This window comes from Archocentrus centrarchus (genome assembly GCF_007364275.1).
Source record: "Archocentrus centrarchus isolate MPI-CPG fArcCen1 chromosome 18 unlocalized genomic scaffold, fArcCen1 scaffold_23_ctg1, whole genome shotgun sequence".
In the NCBI taxonomy this organism is placed as follows: Eukaryota; Metazoa; Chordata; class Actinopteri; order Cichliformes; family Cichlidae; genus Archocentrus; species Archocentrus centrarchus.
In genome coordinates, this window is record NW_022060145.1 from 4,975,460 (window position 1) to 5,002,015 (window position 26,556).

General features: G+C 42.1%; 2 protein-coding genes and 3 non-coding genes across 5 annotated transcripts; 1 reads left to right on the forward strand and 4 right to left on the reverse strand.

The window, feature by feature from the left end:
- Window positions 1-610: 610 nt before the first annotated feature.
- On the reverse strand, window positions 611-12,696 carry prox3 (prospero homeobox 3). Its single transcript, XM_030722805.1, has 6 exons — window positions 12,375-12,696; window positions 7,662-9,541; window positions 7,435-7,542; window positions 5,093-5,205; window positions 4,396-4,501; window positions 611-2,585 (listed from the first exon to the last, which is right to left on the reverse strand). Coding segments are annotated over exons 1-6 (2,382 nt in total). The 5' UTR covers window positions 12,376-12,696; the 3' UTR covers window positions 611-2,411.
- On the forward strand, window positions 5,830-5,903 carry trnai-aau (transfer RNA isoleucine (anticodon AAU)). Its single transcript has one exon. It is a non-coding gene; the product is annotated as a tRNA-Ile (tRNA).
- Window positions 12,697-19,308: 6,612 nt separating the features above from the next.
- Window positions 19,309-25,423, reverse strand: snx15 (sorting nexin 15). The gene is made up of 7 exons (XM_030722689.1): window positions 25,206-25,423; window positions 24,506-24,662; window positions 24,000-24,115; window positions 23,613-23,892; window positions 23,362-23,520; window positions 22,214-22,411; window positions 19,309-19,888 (listed from the first exon to the last, which is right to left on the reverse strand). Exons 1-7 carry the CDS (start codon window positions 25,302-25,304, stop codon window positions 19,755-19,757), a joined length of 1,143 nt encoding a protein of 380 aa, XP_030578549.1. The 5' UTR covers window positions 25,305-25,423; the 3' UTR covers window positions 19,309-19,754.
- Window positions 21,228-21,309, reverse strand: trnal-aag (transfer RNA leucine (anticodon AAG)). Its single transcript has one exon. It is a non-coding gene; the product is annotated as a tRNA-Leu (tRNA).
- On the reverse strand, window positions 21,957-22,038 carry trnal-aag (transfer RNA leucine (anticodon AAG)). The gene has a single exon. It is a non-coding gene; the product is annotated as a tRNA-Leu (tRNA).
- Window positions 25,424-26,556: the final 1,133 nt, after the last annotated feature.

Here is a 26,556-nt window from a genome sequence, read left to right on the forward strand (position 1 = left end):
CATGCGCGCGTGTGCAGTGCCTCTTTCCCAGAATGCTTAATGAAACCTTGTGACTTTGATGAAATGTCCTGTGACTGTGCCATTTTTATAGGCTATATGTAAAACATTTTAAGCCCGTCAGATTCACCTCTGCACTAATAACAAGCTTACTAATTCCTGACACATAACCACTGTTACATGATTCAAGCCCGACTCCTTCAGTCAGAAAATGAAAATCATTCCTAACTGCAAACAAAGAAAGGCTCACAAACCCTTCAAAATACCAAAATAAAACGACTATGTGAAGAATGTATCTTCTCTTAACCAATTCCACCCAATGTGACTGGTCTCATTGTCAAGCTAAAAAAAGAAAAGAAAAGTAGACATGCCAGTGTGTGTATGTGTGTGTGTGTGTGTGTGTGTGTGTGTGTGGTGCTGTCTCAGGAGGGTAGACTAGTGGTGGGCAGAGCCATCATAAAGTATTAGTATCAGTGAGCATGTGAAGGTGTTTTTAGACTGAAGGATTAATGCATGCTGGCACGAATGTTGGACCCCAGGACCTGAACACCAGAGTGCTTCTCTTTGTGCGTTTGTGTGTGTGTGTGAGCAGGTATCCACACATCACAACACAAGCCTTGTATGTCTTTAATTCATGATAAGTTTAAACATCAAAATTCACCAAAGTCTGAACGAGGCACAGATCTACAGTAAAGAATACAGTATGTACAATATAAAAGAGAGCAACATAAAAGATTACAAAGCAAAAAACGCAAATCTAGGAAACATGCACTTCAAAACACATCACAGATAGTTCGAGGCTGTCAGTCAGCATTTTCTTGAACAGAAACCCATCCGTCCTCTGGATAAGAGTCGTGATATACAGTGGAGAGAGCGAAAGTTTCCCCCTTTTGGAAAACAAACGTTGATATATATATACCGTATATAATTATATATACTTATTGTGCAAGTGGCCTATTTAGTTTAGCAACACTTTAAAAGAAGTCAAAAACATACGTAAATATATCAACAATAAGAGCACATCAAGGAAAGAACAAAACATTAATTATACTGTTTTAAATTCAATATAACATCCTTCTTGAAAGAACCGCTGTTATTATTTGATTGCATGTACAAAAGCTTGATAATAATTTAATCGTGAACAGAGAGATCAGAGGGGTACGACCAAAAGAAGCCACTGACCAAACTGTGCTGCGAAACAAGGTCAACTTCATTTTCAAAATCTAAACCAATTTTAAAAAATCGACTTCAGACGAAACGCGACGGTCTCGTGTTGTTGGAGAGAAAATGAAAATAAGGGATAAGACCCTGATGGAGAAGCCCACGCACGAGGCAACGGTAAAAGGTCATTTCACGATGAACGCCACTGAGGGAGGGCGGCCCTAAAATGTTTGGGTGGGGTTGTTACGGGCTGTTTGTGCACGATTGTTGCTGTTCACACAGCAATATTAGTGCTTTATAATTAAAATGTTTAGCAGGCATTTTCTTAATAGCTGCACTGCTCATTGTTCAGAGTGAAGGTGGAGCCGGTTACCGGTTTCTTAAAAGATGGAAATGCACTCAGATTGTGGCCTCTGTGTCAGAGCGTATTTGTGTCTAGTTCCCAGCAGCACTGTGGTCAAGTGTAGAACAGCATTCTTAATGGATGTGAGGCCATTTGGGCAACACATCTCAAAACGGCAGCCAGCTAACGGAACAGCCACTAGCTGCGATCGCTGCGCTCGTGAAGATGGATGTAAAAGTTGTCTTTTTTTTTTTTTTTTTTTATGAGACTGTCCTTAAACCAAACCAAACAGCAGCTGTGAGGTAATGTGAGGGAAAACAAGTGTTTTGTTTAAAAAAAAAAAAAAAAAAAAACAGCCTGTAATGCAGCCAGTGCAGAATTTGAACCCTAAACCTGTTGCTTTTGTAAACTGGAAGCTTTACTATGTGGCTGACTGAACACACAAAGAGAGTAAATTAGTTTCCATAGACATGAAATCAAGAGATTATATTTTGTGGCTATTTCGCAAACTACTGTGAGAGAGTGTTGCGCTTAAATGATAGTTTTATCACTGTGATTTCACAAGGCAGCTGACTGAAGAATGTTTGGAGAAGGAAATCCTGTTCTGTCCGTTTTAATTCAATGGTACGGTCACGTTCCTTGATAAGTGCAGTCACAAGACTGCTGTGCCGAGGGTGCGCTATTGAGCCTGTATAACAAACGTGCCCGTCTATTTGAGAGAGTATATGTATTCCTCTGCATGTCAGTCAAAATGCTTTTATTCTAAATGATCTTCTGGATAGCCACATACCAGTCTGAACAGTCAGAAATGTAACAGTTTCTGAATGATTTAATGCATATGTGTTATATTAGTAAAATCATGTTTGTGCATGCATTTGTGCACACGGACCACAAGAAAGCGGTCCAATCATTAGCCAACCGGACAGCCTGGCAGTCTGAACGCATCTGGTAGAGGGCTGTCAAGTTTACAGATAATTTTATATATTCCTTTCTTCCAGCAGGGGTCGCTGTCTCTCCCAGTCCAAATGGCTGAGTAAAACTCTCTCAGAGCCACTTCAGCCACTTCGATGAACCTCTCTGGAACCTGCAGACAAAAATGTGAATGTCAGAGAAGAAATGTTTATGAAGCACTCTTCTGGAAGCTTTCAGAAACAAACTTCCACTCTCAACTTGACTGAGAAAGCAGAATGCCTAGTTTAGTGATGGAACCTGGACCTGCCGGCCCCCATATCCACCTACCAGTTGAAATCATGTCTGTAAGAACAAATTTATTTAAAACTTGTCACACTCTCCTTACAAAAACTGCAGCATAATGAGAAGAATGTTTCATCCAGTAGGCTCACAGGTGTTTTCACTCATTTTGTGTGATGGGATCACTTTGGTGAAATACAGACTGTGACTTTGATTGTCTCTGATTCTCCTGTTTGTTTTATTGCACCTGTCAAAGCAGACAGCTTTATCATTACGTGGAGTTTGGCCCTTTCACAGCATGCAGTCAAGACTTATCATTAGTGTGCAGAGAAAATGAAAACCATGGACTATGCACAATGCCAGCGACCTGAGAAGAGCTCTCTTATTGTTAATATTTAGAGCTATGCTTTCCCTGCTATGACAAAAAAAAAAAAAAAAATGTTAGAAACCAAAAAGATCTATTCGCAGCAGAGCTCCACACAACTTAACTGGAGCTGAGGCCCAGTCAAATATAAACTCACAAAAAAATGCGTAGCTGAGAGTGACTTTTCAAACTCAAGCAGCCTTGTGACTTTGTTTTCACAACCACAAACGAGTTTAGTTTTTCAACACTGGCGCAGCCTGAACTTTTGATACATTGTGGCCACTGGAGTTCTAGTATTTCCAATTCCTTTTTAAATCCAATGGCGTTTAACGAATAACAGATCACCTTGAGTGACAAAATGAATCATCATCTTTAGAATTTGACACTCTGTGTAAAAATCTGTCAAAACTAATGTGTGAAGATTGTTTTATTATAGTGTGTGTCCTTCAGCGGTGCAGTGAGATATAACAGTGTTTTCCTTTTGATGTACAACCACAGACAAGTAAAACTACTTTTATGCACACTAAAGGTAATAGCATGTTGAACTAAATAATAGAAAAATCACCCCAAGCAAGAGCAAACCTTACACCAGTACTTTTCATTTCAGTTGCACAGTTTGTCTTTATTATGTACCTTCATGTTTTTTTTCCTTTTTTTGGGAGGGGGGGGGGTTACCAGCCACTCGGAGCTTGCCAATTAACAGATCAGTGCTTCATTCAGCGCTTCAGAGTTCATGTCTGGCAGTTTATTGATACCTGAAGACCAGAGCAGCTTGACTCCTGCAATATTCTCCAACGATACCCACTTGGTTTGCACTTAGCTGGACTGTTCATTTTCAATAAGAATGGCTCAATACAACCATTAAATATTTTTAAGAGCTGTACTCAGTTGACCTGGACTCAGGCCCAATCACCTGGCTGTAATTCAAAGAGAGACACCGAAAAGCAGCAATAAAGAAGAATGGATATCTACTATCTATCCCTGTTAGCATCAAGGTATGCTCTGACACCAGCCAATCAGCATCATTCACAGCGTCAATGACGCTGTCCAACAGAGTCCAAATCATCCTGCACTACATCATCCAAGGCCACTGCAGACTGCACTTTAAGATACAAGTCCTTTTTCTGATATAATTCCATTAATTATAAATTATTTATTGCTGGCTTGCTGAGCTCCTGTGTTTAAAGAATTATACCAATCAAAATTATACCAATGGACAATAAAGGTCCATAATCCATTAGCGCTGTATTGAGGGCAGCACATTGTTCATATTCCCACCCAAGGACTGTGCCCAGTTATACAACTAATAGGCTGAAAGCTGTAACTAGGGTCTCCTCACCTGGTAGATGTTACTTTTATTGTAGTGCATGTTCAGTATGCGGTAAAGCTCCGTATCACGGCCCACTCGCAGCTGACTCTCTCGGCCAATACGAGATGCACCATCCCTGTGTCACAGAGACAAACAGACACATTTAAATAAAGGTTATAAAAAAAAACCCAATGAAGATAGTCATGCGCTATTTGCACAATAGCTTCAATATTTTTTGTATTTTGCAACCATGTTTTATGCCCATTGCTATTTGTTTTACTCCCTACAATTACGAGTTCACATCAACCATGAACCACTGACCACTCACAGACAACAGTTGATGGTCAAAATATATATATTTAATATGTATAACATGTATTTTTATCTATATACCCTTCCAACCTCTTCAATCAAGCAATATAAATAAACCCAGGCAACCATTTTCTGGCTGCAAATGGCATCCTTGATTCCAATAGAACTGAATGACTGACTGTCACAGAGGAAACCCCAATGCTTCGTGCTGGGCACAAGTCAATCGTGTGATTTGTAATTCCCTGCCTAAAAAAACTGACCAACCATGCACGCCATGTGATGCATAAGTCAGACTTTATGTCAGCTAATCTAACAGTTCTAGGGCAACATGTTTGCTCTCATAAGGCCCACTAAAACAATGGAAGTCTTGCAAATAAAATGAGTTTAACATGAACCAGTGCCAACCCAAACCAACCGGGTGAGAGCCTCGCGGACAGCCTGGCGTGCAAAGCGCTCCATCTGGATGTAGAAGAACTCTCTGAAGTTACTGAACCATTTAATCATCTGGGAGGTCACACAGCGATTAAACTAGACCATGGATGACAGGAGAGGAAGTGAGCAGGTGAGGACAGCAAGAGAAGAGGGCTTACAATGCTATTTCTTTGAGCATTTACAGTGATGTGCTTGACTTAATTGAGTTTTGATGACCCCTGATAACATGATTTGTTTGTGATCACCAAATTAAATTATTATTATTATTATTATTATGATACACAGTGTATTTCTCACCTTTTCTCTTCTAGCAATCATTCAAATATATAACCTAATCTAAATGTTTTGCTAATGTAAATTCTGGACTTGGGCACTGTAAGCTTGCAGATTATATCAGCTAATACTGCATTATTAGAGATTTTATCAGCCCAGTAATAATAAGTAATTGCAGCACATTTTAAGTGCTGAATGGATCATTTGTTTTATTCATAGAAACATTCCACTTGTTACTGTCATTTATAACAAACTGTACTATCAGATGGTAAGATAGTAGCACCTTTTATAGAAAAAGTAACCAGTATTTTAATCAAGCAGTAGGCTCGTTATTATTATTTCAGTGGATGGAGTAACTACCTACGCAAATCTAACATAAACGACATACACACATTAAAACGTTATCAGCGATCGCCACCAATCGGCGACGTTGACCTACTACAAACGGGCCGGTTAGCTCAGCTGGTTAGAGCGTGGTGCTAATAACGCCAAGGTCGCGGGTTCGATCCCCGTACGGGCCATTTCTGTTTTCAAGTCTACTTAGCAGCTTCAGGCTGTCTGCTGGCTTTGGCCGCACAAGTAGGTCTTACTATTAAAAAAAAATTTTTAAATATGCTGCTATAATTAACTTTTGCACAGTTAAACAGTTGCACATGCACAGTAGTACATGGCCAGTTAGCTCAGTTGGTGGTGCTAATAACGCCAAGGTCGCGGGTTCGATCCCCGTACGGGGCCAATGCAGTTTTCAGGAAATGTCACAACAGCAAATCCTTACAGCAACAAACTAAACAACTCCGCAAAATTTAAATGCAAAAAAATAAAATCTGAGAACACATACATGTGTATGCGTGACCTGCATGTTTTTATTTCGTTAAAAATATTATATGGACTCTACTGGATTTATTTTGAAGTATGTTATTAAAAAAAAAACTCTCACAAGCAATTGTAAAATGCAATCTATCAAATCAAACCACACAACAATATGGGTCGGCTACAAGATTAAAACACTACTCAAAAGTTTGGACAAACTGGCTACTCACGGGAAAGACTTCTCTTTCCTTCTTTTTGTCTTGATCATTTATTACATTGCAGCAAAATCCTGAAGACATCACAACTATAATACCTTTGAATTTAAGTAGTTAGGAAACAAAGATAATAAAGAAACAAAGACAGCAAAACATTTTAGGTTTTTCAAAACACATATACTTTGCTTGGAGTAGGTTATCTGAAGCAGCGCCTCATCACTTCTTCTTGGACAAATAAAGATCTTGCAGACGTCTTGTTAAGCACAAACAATGGAGCTACGAAGTGCAAACTAAATGCTGGTTAAGTGCTGTCTTGAATTATGAATGAACTGCCAGCAGTGTAATCAGAAAAGCCCACATGGTGGCAACCACACATTCAGGGATCAGCTCATCTTCTCCGTGTTACACACATACACTGAGGTTGGAGCCCACCACTCTCAAATTTAGACTCACCAGACCACAGCCCTGATATCCACTGCTCTAATGTCCATCCTTTGTGATGCTTACTTCATACTGAACTGTACACAGCTGTCTTCTTCACGTTGGTCTCCTTCAGTACTATCTTCTTTCAGCCATGTGACCATGGAGGCCTGATATTTTCCTCCATTTTCCTCCAAAAAGAAGCTGTTAAGTCTAATGTACTTATCTATGTTTGATGCTTTTTTATGATGCATTTAAAGACACCTTTAAGGCCTTTGCAGTTGTATGGACTGACCGACCTTCCTGTCTTAAAGAAATGATGGACAGTCAATTTACTTAGTTGAGCTGTTCTCACCATAATATGGAATAGCTGTGATGTCTTTCATATTGTTCTACAATGTAGAAAATGGCAAGTAAATAAAACCTTGAGTGAGCAGGTGTGTCCAAACTTGAAAAAATTTCAAAGTTAATATACGAGAGGTAAAACACAAATAGTGGCTGATATATCAGAATCTGACTTTGATATGTGTCAAAAAAGAATCAGTTGCACCCTGTTAACTCTGAACTGAACGCTGTTTGTTCCAGCACTGAGCTCGTGTACACACACCTTGACGTCAGGGAAATATGTCTTGAGCGTGTTGGAGCTGGGATAGCGTGTGTAGAAGAACATGAGCTTGGCTTTCTTCAGATGGCAGGGAGACAAGCCCTCTTGGGTGTACACATGAGGCCAGTTAAGGAGATACATGTTTACATACACACACACACACACACACACACACGCACACGCACACACCTCTCACAATGCTTCTTTCCAGCATGCTGACAAAAGGATATCCCCCCGGCAGTCAGGTACAGCTCTCCTCCGTCCATCCCTCCTCCTCCTCCTCTCATGCCTCCATCTCCCCTCATCACTCTCTCCCTCTCTCTCCCCCCGTGCACGTGGCGTGCAAGTGACGGGTCCAGGTGACCGAGCAAGGGGAGTGGGGGAAAGGTGGGGTGAGACGAGGGGTGAGAAGAGAACTCCAAAAAAGGGTCAGAGTTCAAGTAGTCTTTGCGGGATGATGGGAGGTGGGGGAGTTGAGGGTGGTGAAGTGAGCGGGAGAAAAGCTGCTGCATGGAGTAGTGGAGCAAGGGGAGAGGGAGAGGAGGAGGGGGAGGCGGGGGAGGAGGGGGAGGTGCAGGGAAAGAAGATGAGGAAGAAGAGGAGGAGGTTGAAGATGGGTGAAAGGAGGAAGAGGAGGAGTGGTCCTTGGGCTGCGAAGCTGGAGGTAAGAGGGGAGGGTGAGAAAGAGGAGGGGGACGAGGCAAAGAAGGGTGGTGCAGGGAGAGGTTTGGGTGAGAGGGATTGAGGTGAGTGGGGAGAGGTGGGCCAAGGAGTGGGTAGGCCTTTCGTGTGTCAGGTGACCTTTGAAGAGCCAATGGCATCGCTAGATCTGACGGTTCAGTTCGACGTAGTGGCCGAGGGGGCAGGGCGCCCCCGTTGCTCATCTTATGGAGCTGCTTCTCTCTTTCTCCCTCCTGCCCTCTTGTTTTCTCCTCCTTGTCACTCGTTGTTTCTTCTCGTCTTCCTCTTGTTAATAGCCCCATCCACACCGCCTTCTCCTTCCCTCCGTCACTTCCTGGATCAGATGGGAGAAATGAGATAGCAGCAGGAGGAGAGGAAGGAGTGAAATCTGTCATCTCGGTGTAAAGGCGGAGAACTCGGTCAATGACCCGGGCCACAGCACTGCCCAACTCCAGCTTCAGCGCCTGAGCAAACTTCTGCCCTCCCTCCTCGCTCTCATCATCTATCCCTATATCCCAGTCTCCTCTGACCAACCCTCCGCAGTCCAACCACAACCCCGATCCCTCCATCACACCATCCAAGTGCAACCCTCCTCCTCTTCCTCTCTCCATCCTTCCTTCTCTGTCTTTTTGCAGCTCGTCTTTCCGTTTGTGGAAGCTGTCAAAAGGGGACTCAGAAAGCAGGGAAAATGACTCCTTTTCCATCTCTCCACCATCAGTGTCCTCTTCATCGTACATCCCTTCTGTAATGTCCTCCTCCTCCATTATCCCCACATCTTCTTCTCTTCCATCAACTCCACCACTGCTTCTGTTTCTGCGCTTCCTTTTCTTCTCCTCCTCTGCCATGTGCTTTTCCCCAAAAGCTCTCCACACTTTCTCCTGCAGAGCCTGCAGTCTCTCTCTTGCCTCCTCCAGCTGTTCTTTCAGCTCTTCCCTTTCCCTCCTCCTCCCTTCCCTCCCTCCTTGCTTGCCTCCCTCATCTGTCTCTCCATCTCGCTGTCGGTTTTCGAGCTTCATCCTCTTCACTTTCAGGATGTCTTGACTCCACTCTGCTGCGAGGGCTGCATCATTGTGCCTCTTCTTAACCGCCAACAAGTTGTCCTTTCCCTCCATCGCTCCCTCATCTCCACCTTCCATTCTTTGCTCCATATGTTCGTCCCTCTCTCCTTCATCATCCTCCATATTTCTGTCCTCCAGGTGTCTGTGGGTACTCAGGCTGGTGTTCAGTAACCCTCCAATCCTCCTGGGGCCTCCACCTGGCTGAAGGAGATGGTGGATCAGGGGGAAGCCAGGGGGTCTAAAAGCAGGAGTAAGGCGGTCGGCACCAGCCTGAGGATGAATTCCAGGGAGATCTGAGGAGTTGAGAGTGGGAGCAAATGTATGTATCTGGGGAGCAGAATCATCAAAAAGATCTGTGGGTGAATCCATCACTGCAGAGAGACATAAGGGACACAAAGAGACAGAATAAGGATTATTGTTGGTGGCATTTGTGTTATTTTGAATAGTTGCAAGTGTTTTGCAGCCAAATACAGTTCATAGTTCTACAGTCCTTCACCTAAGGTTAAGGACTCTCAAATTAAAATATACATATAATGGAGATTTTGTTTGTAGTTCTTAAAGCATCAAATGCTTGTATTTAAATACAATCAAAAGCAACAGAATGAGTTTTACTGGCACGACCGTATAAAGAAGAAGCACATCTTATTATAATGATTTGTAGAGTTTTATGTGGATTGTGCAGTCTAGGTGCTTTTACTTTTTTTTTCCAATGTCATTTTTAGTTCAATACCATTCACTTCTAGTGCACTCCAGTAAGGGCACAGATCTCAGAAGCACATCTCAGGCTGTTGGTGGGAGTCGTGGGTTGGGCACTAGGAAAATATTTCTGTTTCTCTGTGACTACACTGGGTTGATCGTGAATAGTTGCTCATCACAATAACACGGATGGAATATTACCTGGACAGCAAAACAGGTCACTGGTCTATTGCAGGACACAATCACTCCCACTTTAATAGAAAAAAGAAACAGCTGCAATGTAGTTGCATAAAATAAGCATTCATTATGACAGTGTTAAAGAGAGTAAGTTTGGCTAGAAGCTCAGAAAAGATCAGTTTCAGCAGTCTTTCAACAGTCGGGTTGATATTCACATCACCGAAGGAAACGGCACTCTGCAGCCCCGACTAAGACCTAATGGAAGGGTTAACATCTGGCTCATGATCTTTGTCACATATCAGCCTCCTCTCTTCAGGCTGTCTTTCCTGTTGTGCTTGAATGTGTGTTGTCTTAGACAGCACAAACATCCCTGAAAAATATATGTGAGAAAATGGAGGAAGATGAATGTGCACAGATGTGGATCCTTCACAATAACAAAAGTTTAGGGGGAAAAAAAAATTACAGAACATTAAATGATGGAAATTTTAGGTGCTTACTACACTCTCAGGATTTAATGCTGCATGGCCTTTCTACAATTCCTGGAAAAGCTTGTAAAGTGGAGACCAGTGAATGCCAGGCTTCTAAATGACAGTACATCTCACTGTTTAATCAAGATCAAAAACACACATCCCAGTTCCTATTGTATATCACTGTGTAACCTCATTTCTGCCCCGATCCCCCTTTTTCCTTCCTCTCCATTCCTCTCTCATCCTCTCTTCCTCCTCTCTCTGTTATCAGTTCAGGCAGCTTGTTAAGCACTGTTTGATCAGAGTGTTTACCATCAAACACACACACACACACACGCACACACACACGCGCGCACACACACGCACACACACACACACACACACACACACACACACACACACACACACACACACACACACACACACACACACTTTTGCACAAAAGCGAAAGAGGCTTGAGAGAGGGCTAACAATGGTCAATGGTCCTTGTGGAGTGAAATAGAGTGAGAGCAGCATGTATGTAGTGTGCGTGTATGTGTGTGTGCATATGCAAGAGTGTGTGTGTGTGTGTGTGTGTGTGTGCACACGCATCCATGTGTGTGTACGTGAACAGTAGTCCTACTTAGCTTTGATAACACCGCTAATCCACTTCAGATGGCTACACTACAGCTCACTGAACAGATGTAAGGACTGACAGAGGTACAGGAGGTAGGGGAAAATACAGAAAATATGAACACACGCAGGTACTTACACAAACACACACATAATTTTACATCCCCCAAAAAACCAGGCAGATAGATAGATAGATAGATAGATAGATAGATAGATAGATAGATAGATAGATAGATAGATAGATAGATAGATAGATAGATAGATAGATAGAAATACAGATAGATAGAAATACAGATAGATAGACTGGTGCAACATGAAGAGAATAATCCTCCTATAAATAGCTAAATATCAATTATTCAAATGCCCTCTCCTCTCTACTATAATACAGCCCAGATGGCAAGCCAACCAATGGGCTTATAACAGGGACAGATTAGCTTTTCAAAGCCAGTGCAAGCTGCACAAAATATGAACACTGAGCAATGACTATGAAAGCCATTAACCACTAGATTAGGCTTAAGAATGGTGCTCTTGGACTGCTGGAGCTGTCACTGGGAAAACTGACAAGAGAGAAAACATATGAAATAAAGCACAGATAACACAGTGGTATTAAATGATCCATTCATTTTTCTAATATTTGAAAATGATAACACACGAGTTACACATATGTTGTTAACATTGGGTTGCAAACATACTTGCCAATGAAATTTCTTTTTAATTAGCCTATGTTTAAGCAGTATTACTTAAAGACAGGCAATATGAATATAAACAATAACTGTGGCTTTATCACATACTGTGAGCACCGAAGGTGAAAAAAAAAAACACAAAAAAAAAAACGTTATTATATTATACGTTATTTGGGTCGGTCATACTTCTGGGCTTATCGTGCCAATGTATTTATTTTTTTCCCCTTCACATAGGTTATATTCCATCTATCTATCTGTGGTGTAATTATGTTACTTTGAATAATTAATACAGTATTTAAAGCCTCCGCGTGGTAACATCTGCCGGCTGTAGCAGCCGAATCCGCTTTGGCCATCCTGACGCACGAGCGGTCAGTTTTGTGCGGGTGCGCGCGCGCCCGTCGTGCGTCCTGTGACTAATTGGCAGCGGTGGACTAATGTCGCAGTATGAAAGAAAATATAAACAGAGCGAGAGAGAGACGAGCAGCTCGAGCAGACGCTGAGCTTCGAGGCACTTTACACGCCGGAAATGTCATATAAAATGTAGAGTTTGAAGTTTAAATGTAACTCACTCTCAGTTACAGAGAAGAGCTCCAGCGGTTCCCCGAAGCTTTCCACCCCAGTGGCCGTTTCCGTGCGCTCTATCTCGGTTGGTTGTATTCTGCTGTCACCGGACGGGCCTTGGACATCGGTGCGGGCAGACAGGAACCAGTCAGCAGGAGGATTCCTGCTTTTCCCCGTTCCTCTCTCCTCTATATTTGTTCCGTAACTCTCTCAGTTTTCTCTCACTCATCAAACGCCTCCTCTTTACTCTAGTTGTGTCACCGTGCAGGTTTATCCTCCCTCGCCAATCCATCTATCTCTGCCTGGCATCAACCTCACGCGCTGCACCCGGTGTGGAGTGGCGCGCGGTGGGCGGGCGAGCGGGCTCGAGAGCTGTCCACTTGACAGTCCGGTCCCTCCCATGTTGGCAAGACCCCCAGTATATACACACACACACATAACGTGCTGTATTAAAGTCAGTTCACTTTTAATTCATTTGAAATTAATTGGCTTTTTAAAATATATATATATATATACATATATAATTCACGTAACAGCAGTTTGTGACAGACAGCTACTTATCTGCAGGCGCACTCATAAATATGATAAGGGGAAATCTACTGTGACCGAAACTGAGAAGCATGTATTTCAGTTGGTGTTACAGTATGATGCCACAGACCTTTAACAGCACATTCTCTGCACTGGAAAGGTTTTGCTTACCACTGTCAGTCACCTGGTCACTCATTTACAGTTTTATCTGACCACAGGAATCTTTTTGTGAGATCCAGCACTGAACCTGGGCACAAAGACAAACACTGAAGAGCATCCAAAGACTTTCTGTGTAAATGGATTTCATTTTTAACATGTGGCAGCCATAATCTGATTTAACTCAAGTTATGTGAATTTAACCGTGTACACGTGGATTTATAGGATGGTTTTTAAAAAGTATGGGTGTAATATGTGGAAGCAACAGTCCAAAGGGTCTTTTCACTGCCGTCCTTGATCTACTTGAGCTTTGCTGCTTTAATCACACAGACATCCTGACAGCAGGAAAACATTTTGCTTGAACTTCAGCAGCACTTTGTAACCTGTTGCTGGGAATATCACCCATCTAGACCCAACTCTAAACTGTTCACAGGATCTCACCTTGAGACCAGAGCCAGCTTTCATTCTGCGCATATTGTGTTAAATTTTTTTTTTTCACGAATCCTGAGCATCACCTAAATAAGCACCCTCCCTCCCCCACCCCGTCTCTGCCTCGTCTCATTTTTGTCTTTCTCTACTTCTGATTAAAAAATGGTTATGCGCTGAGTGAAAGGTCGCAGTTGTTATGGAAACACGGCTGGTAACAAAAGCTGGACACATGGGTGCGGAGGGAGAGAAAGAGGGGAGAAAGATGGACAGAAAAAAAAAAAAGAGGGGAGATGTGTCTGAATAAACATAAATGCGCAGAGAGGAGGAGAGGGCAGGAAAGAGAGACAGGGAGAGGTCTGAATAAATAAAAACATATGCAGAGGGAGGAGGAATGAGAGATGGCGAGGTCATGAAATAATGGCCCCATCTGCAATAATAAATAACAAAAGATAATGCAGGGTTTTTGTCATTCTAGGAAGGTGTTTGAGGAACAAAGGTGTGTGTGCGCGTGTGTGTGTGTGTGTGTGTGTGCACGTGTGTGTTTGGACAGAGTGGGAGAATGCAATTCATAGATAATACATGGATCTGGTGCACAAGCTGGAGAATACTAAAAAGCACAAATTGTTCACAGAAAAGCCTACCATAAAGCCTAAAATTGTGCGTCTGTCTGTGTGTGAGTGCCTGAACGTCATCTCTCTGAGGGCTCATATTATGTTAACCACTTAGACTAACATCAAACACTCTCTCTCACACACACACACACACACACACACACACACACACACCCATACTCCAGTAGGAGCATGAAGGTGCCAGCCATATAAATAGGATATCCCAGAGTGAGAGATAAAAAGAAAAAGAGATTGACAGAGAGAAAGAAAGGGATGGAGATTATATATTCAAAGGGGAGAAAGAAAGTGGTGAAATAAAAGGATGGGGGGGGGGGGGAGCGAAATGTAGAGGGCAAGAGCAGAAGGGGGTGAGGACAGATAGATATGAAAAGATCAATAAATGGCATAAAGTGTATGTTCATTGATTTACTTACAGTGAAAGAGGGATGGTGGGGGGGGGGGGACGAATTGAGAGCACAGAAAATGCTGGGAGCAGAGAGAAGGGCAGCGGGTGGGCGGCGAAGGGAGAAATAGACATAAAAATCTAATTAAAGCTGCATTAATCAATACCTTCATATCAACAGCGGGTCAGGAGTATTTTCAGTGTCAAAGAAAACCAATCACAGTGACAAAGCAGCAGAAAATGATCTGCAGCTGCCCTCAGCTCTGTGCTGTCCTTTAGACACTTTTTTTTTTTGGTTATCAAACGTGCAAATAATAAAAATGTCTTTTCCCTCTTAATCCAAAAAGATCATAAATCAGATGGCCAGAGTCAAAAGGACAAATGAATGCTAGTGCAGGCTGTGAAAAAACAAACAAACAATGAATGCAGGGTTAGTACTTTGTATTATTGCATCGTAGCCCATTTTGTTAATTGTGCTCTTAATTGATCGCTCCCAGATTACTGTAAATGTACAGTTCCAGAGGTTTGGACACATGCATGCATTCAGGGGTTTGTCTCCACTGACATTGTTTTCCACACCGTAGAACAAAATGACATCAGAACAATGAAACAACAGATGAAACACAAATGTAGAAAGCAAAGCAACATATGTTTGAAATTGTGGATTCTTCAAAGTCTGCACCCTTTGCTTTGATAAAAATCTTGTCAAAGTCTCGGCCTTCTCTAAGTCTGCTTCATACAACTGTCACCTGGGACTCTTTGAAAAGAGTCCCCCACATATGCTGACCACTTGCTGTCTGCCTTTCATTCATTCTGCTAGTTGGGCGAGCAGAGATGCAGAACTCCATATTCTCTCCTTCTTCACCCTTAAAAAGCCTTGAGCGGCAGTTTGGATCATTCTCCCTTTAACAGCATCAAACAGTGTTCCAGCGAGGCATTAACCCAGTAGCTGGAAGGTAACTCCAATGAACTTATTCTCTACAGCAGAGGTGACACTGGGTCTTTGTTTCCCGGGGCTGTCATCCTGAGAGACGGTTTAGTTTCATTGTAGCGTTTGATGGTTTGTGGGACTGCAGTATGTGTGCAATGTTCTTTAAAGTCTGCGCTTGGGGTCGCATGGCTTAGTTTTCATATATTACACCTGTTTCAAGTTTCTCCTTAATGACAAGCAAACCTCAGGCAAGACTGAATCCTACATTTCCCATAATCCAGTTCAGTGACATCTTTCATTAAACCCTTCCTGCCTGCTAATGCTTTCTTTGTGGTTTGCAGTTCAGGCTTTTTTTTTTCTTCTTACTTTTGTTTTTGGCTCCATTGATGAATGATGGCGTCAATGCAAAGCGATCAGGTTTATTCATTTTTGGACATTGTCATCCTTGTTGCAGAGAAACAAACAAAAAAAAAAAGTTATTACTAGGCGTCACCACAGGATGTGTGCCATTCATCGGGATAAAAAAACTGAATTTTCTGTCTAAAATTGGTGCTCGGTTACTGGTTACTCTCGAATGTTGAAACTCTTCTCGAATGCTTTTGGTGAAACTCTTTGCGTAACGTGTTACAGGCTGTGGGTCAAATTGAAAGAGACACAGAGAGGCTGTTAACATATGTCAAGACAGAAACAGAAAGAGAGAGACAGGCTGGAAAGGATCGTGAGGGTGAAGCAGAGAGACAGAAAGAGAGCGAATGTTTGTGTGTGTGTGTGTGTGTGTGTGTGTGTCTGTGTGTGTGTGAGAGAGAGAGAGGGGAGGGAGAATGAGAGGCAGAAGTGTACTCAAATAGCTGAGGGCAAGGTGACAGAGAGAAACGAATGGACAGAGGAATAACAAGCTCACAGAGGGGGGTGGGTTAGTGTGTATGTGTGTTAGGGAACAAGAGAAAAAAGGAAGACACAGAGGGCAGAAGGGAAGAGCGATAGAGGAAGTTGAGAGAGCAAAAATAAAAACAGTGAGAGAAAGTGTGTGTGTGTGTGTGTGTGTGTGTGTGTGCAGACACCCAAAGGTGTCACAGTGTGCTGTTTGGCTTGATGATGACCCACTGGGCATGTAGGTCATAACGGTTTGTCTCTCAGAGGCACGACTGTATGCCTGTATGCATCCATTAGTGGGAGTTAGTGGGAGTCAGTGCGAGAGAGTGTGTGTAAATAGAAACTCAGCAGACACACACATGCAAAGTGGGTCTCTTACAGTGCGCTTAAGAGTGTGTTTGGTCAGGGGTTGGAGAAGCAGTTTTTCTAGCCGGTAGGACTCAAAAAGATACTTAAACACACACACACACACTCTGCTGTTCACCCACACATGCTGCAAATCCAGAATGGGCATACACACACACACACACACACACACACACACACACACACACACACACACACACACACACACACACACACACACACACACACACACACACACAGAGCTGCCCTTTATGTCATGCATGCACAAGTAATGTACCATGTATGGCACTAAATTATGCACAAATACACACAGACACACATCTTTCTTTTGATCTCTCATGATAACACACACACACGCACAGGGGGGAAGCTATTATGCTCTCAGGCTGGAGTGTTTTGATGGTATAATTGCAGTGACCAGTGAGGAGAAAGAGACAGAGTGAGGGATGGGGATGGAGGGAGAGAGAGAGAGAAAAAAGAGGAGAGTGCTGACACTCTCAGCATGCTAATGTTGTGAGCCTCTACCACCACCACCACCTCCCCCTTCTGATTTCAAACCTCCCACCCTCCCTCCATCTCTTTGTCTCTCCATCTTCCTATCTCACATCCTCTGCATTTCACAGGTGGAGCACTAGAATGAGGGGGAGATGGAGAGAAAGGTAGAGAGGTGGAGAGATGAGAGGAAAAGAGGGATATATAACAGGATGGAGCAATGTTATCTCTTGCTTTCTCTGCCATCCCTCCATCCACTTCAAGCTCACTACAATGGTCAAAACAAAGCATGCAAAAAAAAAAAAAAAAAAGGAGGTATGGTGGGGGGGATGAAAATAGAGGAAGAGGGAGGGTCCGTTTTTTCCATGCCTTTTAACAATGGAGGGATGATCTCTGCTTATCCTCTAATCTCATCCCTTCTTTTCCCCTCTCCTCCATCCTTTCTGTTATTTCTCACTCTCTGCAACCCCTCGATCTGGTGGGAGAAAGGGTAGCCTTTTCCTCTCACTGGCCTCCCTCCTTTTTTTGTCGCCTCTCCATCTGTTTGTCCTTCCAGTCCTCACTCAATCCCTCTCTCCTCTCCAGAGAAGGGATTCTGGTGCTGGCTGTGATCTTTTTTTCCCTCTCTCTTTTTCCTCTTTTTTTTTTTGCCATTCCAACTTCCATCTCTTTTCTCTTAGTCAAAAATCAAAAACATGACCTAATTAAAAGGTGGCCGGTGTGTATCATCGCTTACCTTAATACACGGCTGATCACAAAAAACTCATGAAAAGGGGGCTATTTCTTGATAAGCCAGTAAATAAACATTATCTTGGGCTATCTTACAGTTATTTCTACACTACGTTCAGCATGTGGAAAAACCGAACCTGTAGCAGCATTTTTTTTTTCCCTTTATTTAGTGCAGCTGAAGACTTCAGGTTCCAGTTTCCTCCACAGTTTACTGCTTTGTGCTCAGAATTATTCAGCTGGGAAAAAAAAAAAACAAATATGACATTTACCTGATTTTAACATCAACAGAGAGGATGAGTTTCTGCACTACGCCGTTTGTTAGTTAGAATCCAATAGTCAGCAGCGCCTCTCAGAGGTACTCCCAGGCTACTGCAGACCTGCATGCAAAGCAGTCGTGGGAGACACTGGGCACAGTCTCATTCCTCCAAATAGAAACAAGATAAAGTGAATGCCCTCATAGTGCAAATGCTCAGTTTGACCCTCCCCCTTCCCAGTTAGACAGAGGAAGCTTTGTGTCTATGGGGGAGAAACCTGTTTTGCAGGGATGAGCTGTATTTTTGTCATGCTGGTCTTAGTTGTTGTATGAAATAATTCAAACTTACTTAGTTTGGATCCGTGTTCTCTGGACTTCTAGGTGACATGGTTAGCATGCATTCTGGTCTGATCAAAGCCGACCACGTAACACTATTTTTCACCATTTATAGTTCAAAATAGGCACAGTTTATCTAGCCTGCTACTTATAATGAACAGATCAGAGAACATTAAGATTGATCATTAGTTTTTAAAAACATTTTCAGTTTTGTGCAATGAATGCACGTGCAAACAAAAGTTTCTCGCACTGTAAATTGTTCCATTTTTCCTGTCACGCACTATAAAATCTGCACATTGACTGAAGATGGGCTTATGTTCTATGCAAAACTCAATAATAACTAAATATCATGTTTACGGAGAAAAAGCCCAAACATTTATTAGTGAAACTTAATGAACTTTTTCACCTGTTGCCACCACTCTTGCCCCCTGAGGTGCCACCAGTCGCAAAAATCTGGTTTCTTCAAATGAATACTCTGAATATGGCACAGGTCATCTTTAAAGGGTGTGGACAATTAGAAGACAGGTCTAGGTTTATTTTATTTTTTTTAAAAAACCAAAATGGGTGATTTATTCCACAAAGTCCAAAGGTGCTGAAACTGTTCCCAGTCTCCCTACTCACCTGCAGGAAAACCATACAGTGGAGAGTTTGTATTCCAGTTGCTGAGTGATCTGACTGTGAACAGCTATAGTTACAGACCTGGTAGCGCTGCTGGTCGAAGCAATTAAACCACTCTTACAAAATGCAGCCACGAAGAAGAGATATCTTACTCACTTAAATTAAAATCACATTTATTAACAAAACATTGTGCAAAATGCAAATCACTGATATACATACGCATTACTGTATTCACACAGAGAACAATATAAAAGAAAGATAACGAGAAAAAAAAAAACAAAGAAATATTTTTTTTAATCCAGTAATTTTACAGCTACGTTCAGTTTCTATATAAGTAGATTTTGTAAATCACACATTTTTCTAATCAAAGGCAGCTAAAGAGCCAGTTTGCAACGTAGTGTGTACCTCAGTCGTGTGCATCTATATATTTGTGCCATGTTGGGGGTTTTTTCCCACCTGGATGTACTTGCATTTGGGAATGCCATGGTCCAAATCAGCATATGTGCGTGTGTCCATGGAACTGGTTGTTGTCACATTTTACGGTCCCTTTTGGTGAATGTGCCCACGTGTGACATGTCGGCATATGCGACAACCCTGAGCTTCGCTATCTTTGATCTGTCTTCATATCTTGGGTATATTGTGCATCAATATACATGTGTGTGTCTAGGGGTCCTGTGCACGGGTAGGCGTGTGAGTGTGAGTGGGTGAGGAGTGCCTGTCCACCAGCGTCTCAGCGTGCTTCAGGTACTGCGCTGTCCTTCGCATCACAGACTCCCTGCGTACTGGATCCGTGTCTCCTGCATGGACACAGTGATGAAAATGATTAGTCTCTGATATTGTGTTTTATCGGAAAAGTGTAACGGAGGAGATCGACAAAGAAAGAGAGAGTGATTCTTACACTTCTCTTAACAAAAGGGGGAAAACAAACTGACAAAAAAGGGACAAATTACGCTCGTTCTTAACTTCATATTTTTTATTCTTGGACTCAACCAGAGTACTTTTGCACAATTCAAAATAATCATTAGTTATTGTATACCTCAGATCAGCCACTGTTTGAAACAAGCTGTTACTGAGCTGTGTGTCTGAGATGACCATATTAGGGACATCCACTCTGACTGACATCATACAGAGCCACGAGTAGAAATAAGTGTTGGAAACAGAGTGTTTACAGCAGTCTGAGACTTGATTGCCTACACATACACTGACCTCATTACCTGAAACAGTGTCCACGTTTAATATGAGCGTCCACCATTGTAATGGTATATATATGACAGACAATATGAAAAAGCATTATAGTCCCCTTTTGATTGCAACTTATCATAATAATGAAACTGTTAATAGTGTGGAATGTGTGTCCACTATTATCACGAACCCTTTACTAAAGTTAGAGTCAAAAATAATACACATCAGAGTTCATTTTCATTTTCATGCTCCATAAATGTAAACAGACGCATCATTTTCAGTGATTTACAACATACTGAAGTTTAGAAACAACAACAAAAAAAAAAAAAGACTTCCAGGGCAGCAGATTCACACCCACACCCCCAAAGAGACTGGAGCCTTAAGCCAGTGCCTTAGCCCACTCAGCCATGCTACCACAGCAGATGCCCTGGTAACCATAAATAACCCAGGGCTGTGACATGCAGTCTGTAACATTAACTCGGATTGGCTGATGCTGCGGTACACATCACAACATGAGGTCCAAAAGGATTTTAGGTTTTATTTGTACACCTCAAATGCATCTTATTTCAGCAAATGCACGTTAACTGGTTTTGCTTGTACAGTTTCTTGAACAAACATGATCCGATATTGTGAATAGTTCCCAGATAATTAGATTATATTTCACGACTCGCTTCAAAATATTTAAATATTACTGTTTAATTAGTGAATGAAACAGTTTGAGAACATTGTTAAATATTTCATTTGTCGATCTCTGCTGTTTCTCCAGTGCCTTTACAAAAAAGCTTTTCCATTAACGAGCAGTGGAACAGATGATGGGCACAACTCGGTTTTCACACGCGACCAAAGCTTTGCAAGGAGACCGACCATAAAGATGATGCTTCTTATGAAGATATGTAGAGGTGTGCCCTAAATTGCGTTTTTCCCCACATCTGAAAAAAAAATAAAAAATAAGTCTGGCAGCGGTGGGATTCGAACCCACGCCCCCGAAGAGACTGGAGCCTTAATCCAGCGCCTTAGACCGCTCGGCCACGCTACCTCATGATAACGAACAACTCACTGTAAGAAGGTTAAAGGAAAAGGGGTCAGTGAACTTTACCCTTCTGAGATCAGAGCTGAAGGAAGGAATTTAAGCATAGCTAACCCAGAGGCCTCACATGCCACTTGGAGTGGCTGCTGTTGCTGTGCACGTCACAAGCTCCAAAGAGCTGTTAGGCTTTCATTCATGACCACTGCTTCTTAATTACTGAATCCAACCATTTGAGACTTTTATGGAATCTATTAATCCAGGAAGAACATTGTTAAATGTTTCATTTGTTAAGCTCTGCTGCTACTTCTACTTCTTTGCTCTTTACTTTCCTGTTTCTCTGAGAGGAAATGAACTGACAGCTTGTGAGTATGTGAACAAGTCATAAACAGCTTCTGATTCTAGTGCTGGAAAGGTAAGGTTTGTGAGATCAGTCATTGGATAATTGCATTGAGGACCGCTTGCTGGCAACAGTGGGATTTAAACCCACAACCCTGAAGAGCCTGGCACCTTAATCCAGTGCCTCAGACCGCTCGGCCACACTAGCACAAAATCAGCTCGTGCTTTGCAAGGAGACCAACCGTGACGATGATGCTTCTTATAAAGATATGTCCCCTAGACTGCATTTTCCCACACATGAGAAAAAAAGAAAGCTTATCTGGCAGCGGTGGGATTCGAACCCACGCCCCCGAAGAGACTGGAGCCTTAATCCAGCGCCTTAGACCGCTCGGCCACGCTACCGTACAACAGGTAACCAACAGAGAGATAGACAGAGATTTGAAGGAAATGAGTGGTCTTTTTAAACCCTTCTAACATTTTACTCTTTTCCTCAGCCCCCTGGGCTCTGTACCTCTTACTGAACTGTATCCTTCCCCACCCACTGATTCTCTTGTACATGTATGGCTGTTTTACTCACCCTGTACTCCAGTGATCAGTATATCTACTGCCATCCTATATCCACAAATGGCAGAACTAATTTCTCCCTCCTTCTCCTGCTCCATGGCAGCTGTCAGCTCCTTGGCCGCTTGGTTTAAGTAACCCCCATCCTCTCCATCCAGACTGTTTGTTGGTAGTGAGAATAACTCTAAGTGCCCAGTGGAAGAACTGGATCTATCTGGAATTTAGAGAAAAACAATAAGAGATATTATATTATAGTAGAGAAGATAGTTTTAAATAGGTGCTAAAAAGTCACTTCCTAAAATAAATCACTGGACATGATGGTTTTAACCGGAAATAGCAAACACTGTCTACTGTCTAAAACAATAGTTACCTGATAAGTTTCAGTTTTGGGGCTGTTAGTTGAACAAAAGACAAATGCTGAACATGTCACGCAGGGCTGTGTTTAAATTAAAACCTACACTTTAAACTGTTTCCTGACCATTTAGAGACCAGATGTAATTAAACAAAAACTAGGAGATTAACTCATGAACTGCACAATTTAATGGTCCCAGAAAACCCATATCAGCCTTAAAAAAAAAACAAAAGAACTTGTTCACAGTAGTGGGAGTCAAACCCACAACCTGAAAGAGACTGAGCTGTAATCTGATGCCTTAGACCACTCGGCCACACTATGACGCACGAGCGCACAGACACTGCCACTATCTGACACGTCTGTGGGAGCGTCTGAGTCGGTTATACCACAGAAGAAAGCACATAAATGGAGCATAAAAAGGACTGGACAGAAGCCAATATAATCAATTTCACTGCACTCTTATTTGCTTTTATTATTATTATCATTATTTTTTGTAACCAAAAAAGTGAAGTGAAGAAAGATTATTATCTGCCTGTCTTATTTTGCACAGCATCGGGTCACCAAGTACTAATAGTAGCTCAACATAACTTTATAAAGACACTTCCAGTAGTATATGTTATAGTCACACAAACTGGAGTGAACTACATCCAGTCAGGAAGCCTCGACATTGATAAAGCATTACTTAGCAAATCCATCAACAGAAATTTTGCTTTCCTTTTAAGAGGAAGTAAAAATGTTAATGGTCAAGTGAAAGATCTGGGAAGACTAAAAGCAGCTTTATGTGATTACATTCACATTTATTTTGGCATCACCTTGTTTATAGCAGGGATCAAAAACAGCCAAGTCAGTATCAGATAATGGAGGGGGGACTTCTTCCTTTGGGGATGGAAGTCCCTCTGCCACAGAGTCAAATAGTGAGTCAAATTCCTCCTGGGTCTCTTTTGACTCGTGGTTTGTGAATGGAGATGGGACTGGAGGGGAAAACATGGACCAAAAAGGTGAAAACAAGGAAAAAGAATAAAAGAATTAAAGAATAGAGCATCACACATTCTGAGATTTCTACCTCGGTCATCCAGCTCTGCGTCACTAAGCTCCTCGTGTTCTTCTTCTCTTGGAGATCCTCCGATCTCGCTGTAGGCCTCGGCTGCCACTTCTGGTTCTCCCACTTCTAAGCTCAGGTTGTTGCCCAGGTCCTGGGGCAAGGTGGGAGCCTCCCTGCCCTCCTCTTCCTCAGCAGGCTCGCAGTCCGATGCCCTACGCTTGGGGAGGGGGATGAGAGGAGGAGGCAGAGGCCCCGCAGAGGAGAGAGGCGAGGGATCCAGAGGCCTTGTTACCTCGCCACCCTGATTGAAGGAAAGGATATGAATGCTGGCCTGGCATAAGCTTTTCTATCTTTTAATGTTATGTGGTTGCTTTTGATTATAAGCGTATGTGTGTGAGTATGTCTTACTCTGAAGAAGTCCTTGAGCTGTGGGCTGTTGTACAGAGCAGGTATGCTGGTAGTAAACTGAAGCATGACCTCTGCCGCCTTTCTCCTTTCCTCTATCACAGCCTCATCAAACCTTCCTAAAACAGAAACCCACCAAATTTATGAGGGACAAAAGTGAACGGGGCAGTGTTACAGTTTCTTTTTCAAATCACCATTTGTGAAGGTTAAAACTGCTGCCACTGTGTGCGAAACAGTTTGACAGATTAGGCAAAAAGGACCAGTGTCCGTCAGTATGGCTAAACTGACTCGCTTCCCTTTGCATTTTGGGAACCGCTGAAAAATTAAGCCATAGTTTGAGGGGAAATTTCACAAGAATCATGACAAAACTCTGAAAACAGAAATGACTGAAAGACTTTAAACAGGCTAACTGCATAAAAAGACATAAAAACAGCTTCAAATAGTTGAGCTAAATGTAAAAATTGGACTTCAACGGAGTCTAAAGCGCAACACAATCTTGGCCCAAATACCAAAAAGTTGTGCTCGGGGAAAAGGCGGAAACTCCTCCTGTCTTCTGAACAGGTTCCTGTGCGTGTAGGCCAGCTCCCCGTGGAGCTTCTTCAGCTCTGAGAACCTCCTCCACACAACCACCTCCTTCACATCTTCTGGATGGCGCTTGGACACAAACTGCAGATCACAGAATATAAAGTAAGGCTCAGTTAACTGGCTGCATGTTCAACCTTTCAGCCACAGCAGGGGAACTTTGTGATAACTTTGCAAATGTCGAGCTATCCTCTGTAAGCATGTTTAATTAGAAAGTTTAGGGAAAGCCATGGGTGACTGAACAAAGACTGCGCGTGCCTCTGTAAAGCATCAGAGCGCGTGAGTGTGGTCATGAACTGGATCACAAGCTCTCCCTGTTTCACTGCGCACCTCTGCCTCAAACAAAAGGCTCACTGTGTGATCATCTGTGCTCATATGTTCCAGCGAGCTGCGGGCCTCTGGCACCTCATTGTGTTATACATTAACGGTAATTATAATAATACCAAGTCACTTTTAATGGATGTGAAATGAGCACAGATAATCACGCTTTGTGCTACGCATTTAAACTAAAACTACATTTTAGCGAGCAGCAAGCAAAGCAGCCCACCGAATAGTTATTACGCATAATTACAGCCGGCTCTCAGTTAGGATTCAATAATGACGCGGTAAACAGAGAGAGACACTAACCCTCGCTGTCACTCTGTACTCGGTGTGGCCCTTCTCGTGGGTGCGCGGGTCGGTGACGGTGAAGAACCGGTGATGCTCCTCTTTGGGTTTCCGTGACATGGTCGCTCTCGGTTATGAAAGAAAAACCGCGATTTTTTTTTAGCGGCACGCAACACAACGCAACTGTCGCCAGGGTCTGTTGTGATTCTCTTACTCCTCCTCTCCGTGCATGCACTCATTTCCTGGTTCGTCACGTGAACGAATGCGTGTTTACGTATGATAGATGAGACGTCAAACTATTCAATTAAAAAAAATAAAATAAAAAGCTCCACTATGTGTACGAAAATAAAATTGAAAAAAACTTTTTAAAAATCAGTCCATAGTATTTATATAGTTTTTTGTATTAGGAGTAATTTATATTTTCCTTTTTGTCTTATTTATGGTGGAGTGGTTGTGTTTGTTATGGTTATGTGTCTGTCAGCAGGATAACTTGGAAAATTATGAACGGATTTCCATGAAGATTTCTGGAGTTGTTGGGGGTGGTACAACGAACAACTGATTCTGTTTTGGATGGTGATCCAGATCACCATCTGAAACCAGGAAATTTTAAAACGATTCTTAATCATTAAGACTTAATGATTAAGAATCGTTTTAAAATTCTATCTCGAAAGTTTTTTAACAAAATTTCATGAAACTTTATGGAAATATTTCGTGTTGGCCCAAGAAGATGTGAGTTCATTTTCAAGGTCAAAGGTCAAGCTCACCAAAAAAAATCCCTTCTTTTAAAATTCATATCCCAGTCTATCACCGTGCAATTTCACACTCAGGTATAAACAGTTGCTGCTGATAGTTTACTGTCTTTTTCTATTTTAAATGAAAATACTCAGAATAATGCAAAGTGAGCTACAAACCCTACACAAAAATCACACATATAATTCATATCTCACCAAATGTTTTTCTTTTTCCGTTTATTTTTTTAGAGGGTGCTACTATTACAGAGACTGAATAAAATTTAACCAGACTATATATGGAATTATCTGTTCGTGTGGATCAGATTATTTTTTTAAATAAAATTAATTTCTAGTCTTTGTGATCTAGTAATTCATGACGGAGTATGAGAACATTGGGTGGCATTGATTGCAGGGTATTATCGGCACATGGAAAATCTCAGGTGAGGACAGTCTACTGAGTACCCTTCGAGTTTTATATAAATTACATCTAAAGAAGATGTCTCAACATTTTTCTTAACCTGAAAACCGATCATACTCACAAATCCAAATAAAGTGCATCTTAATTTTTAACAAAAATATAAAGACTCATGTAATCATACAAAATAGTGTTAATACATTAAAAAAGCTTAATTGTTAAAGAT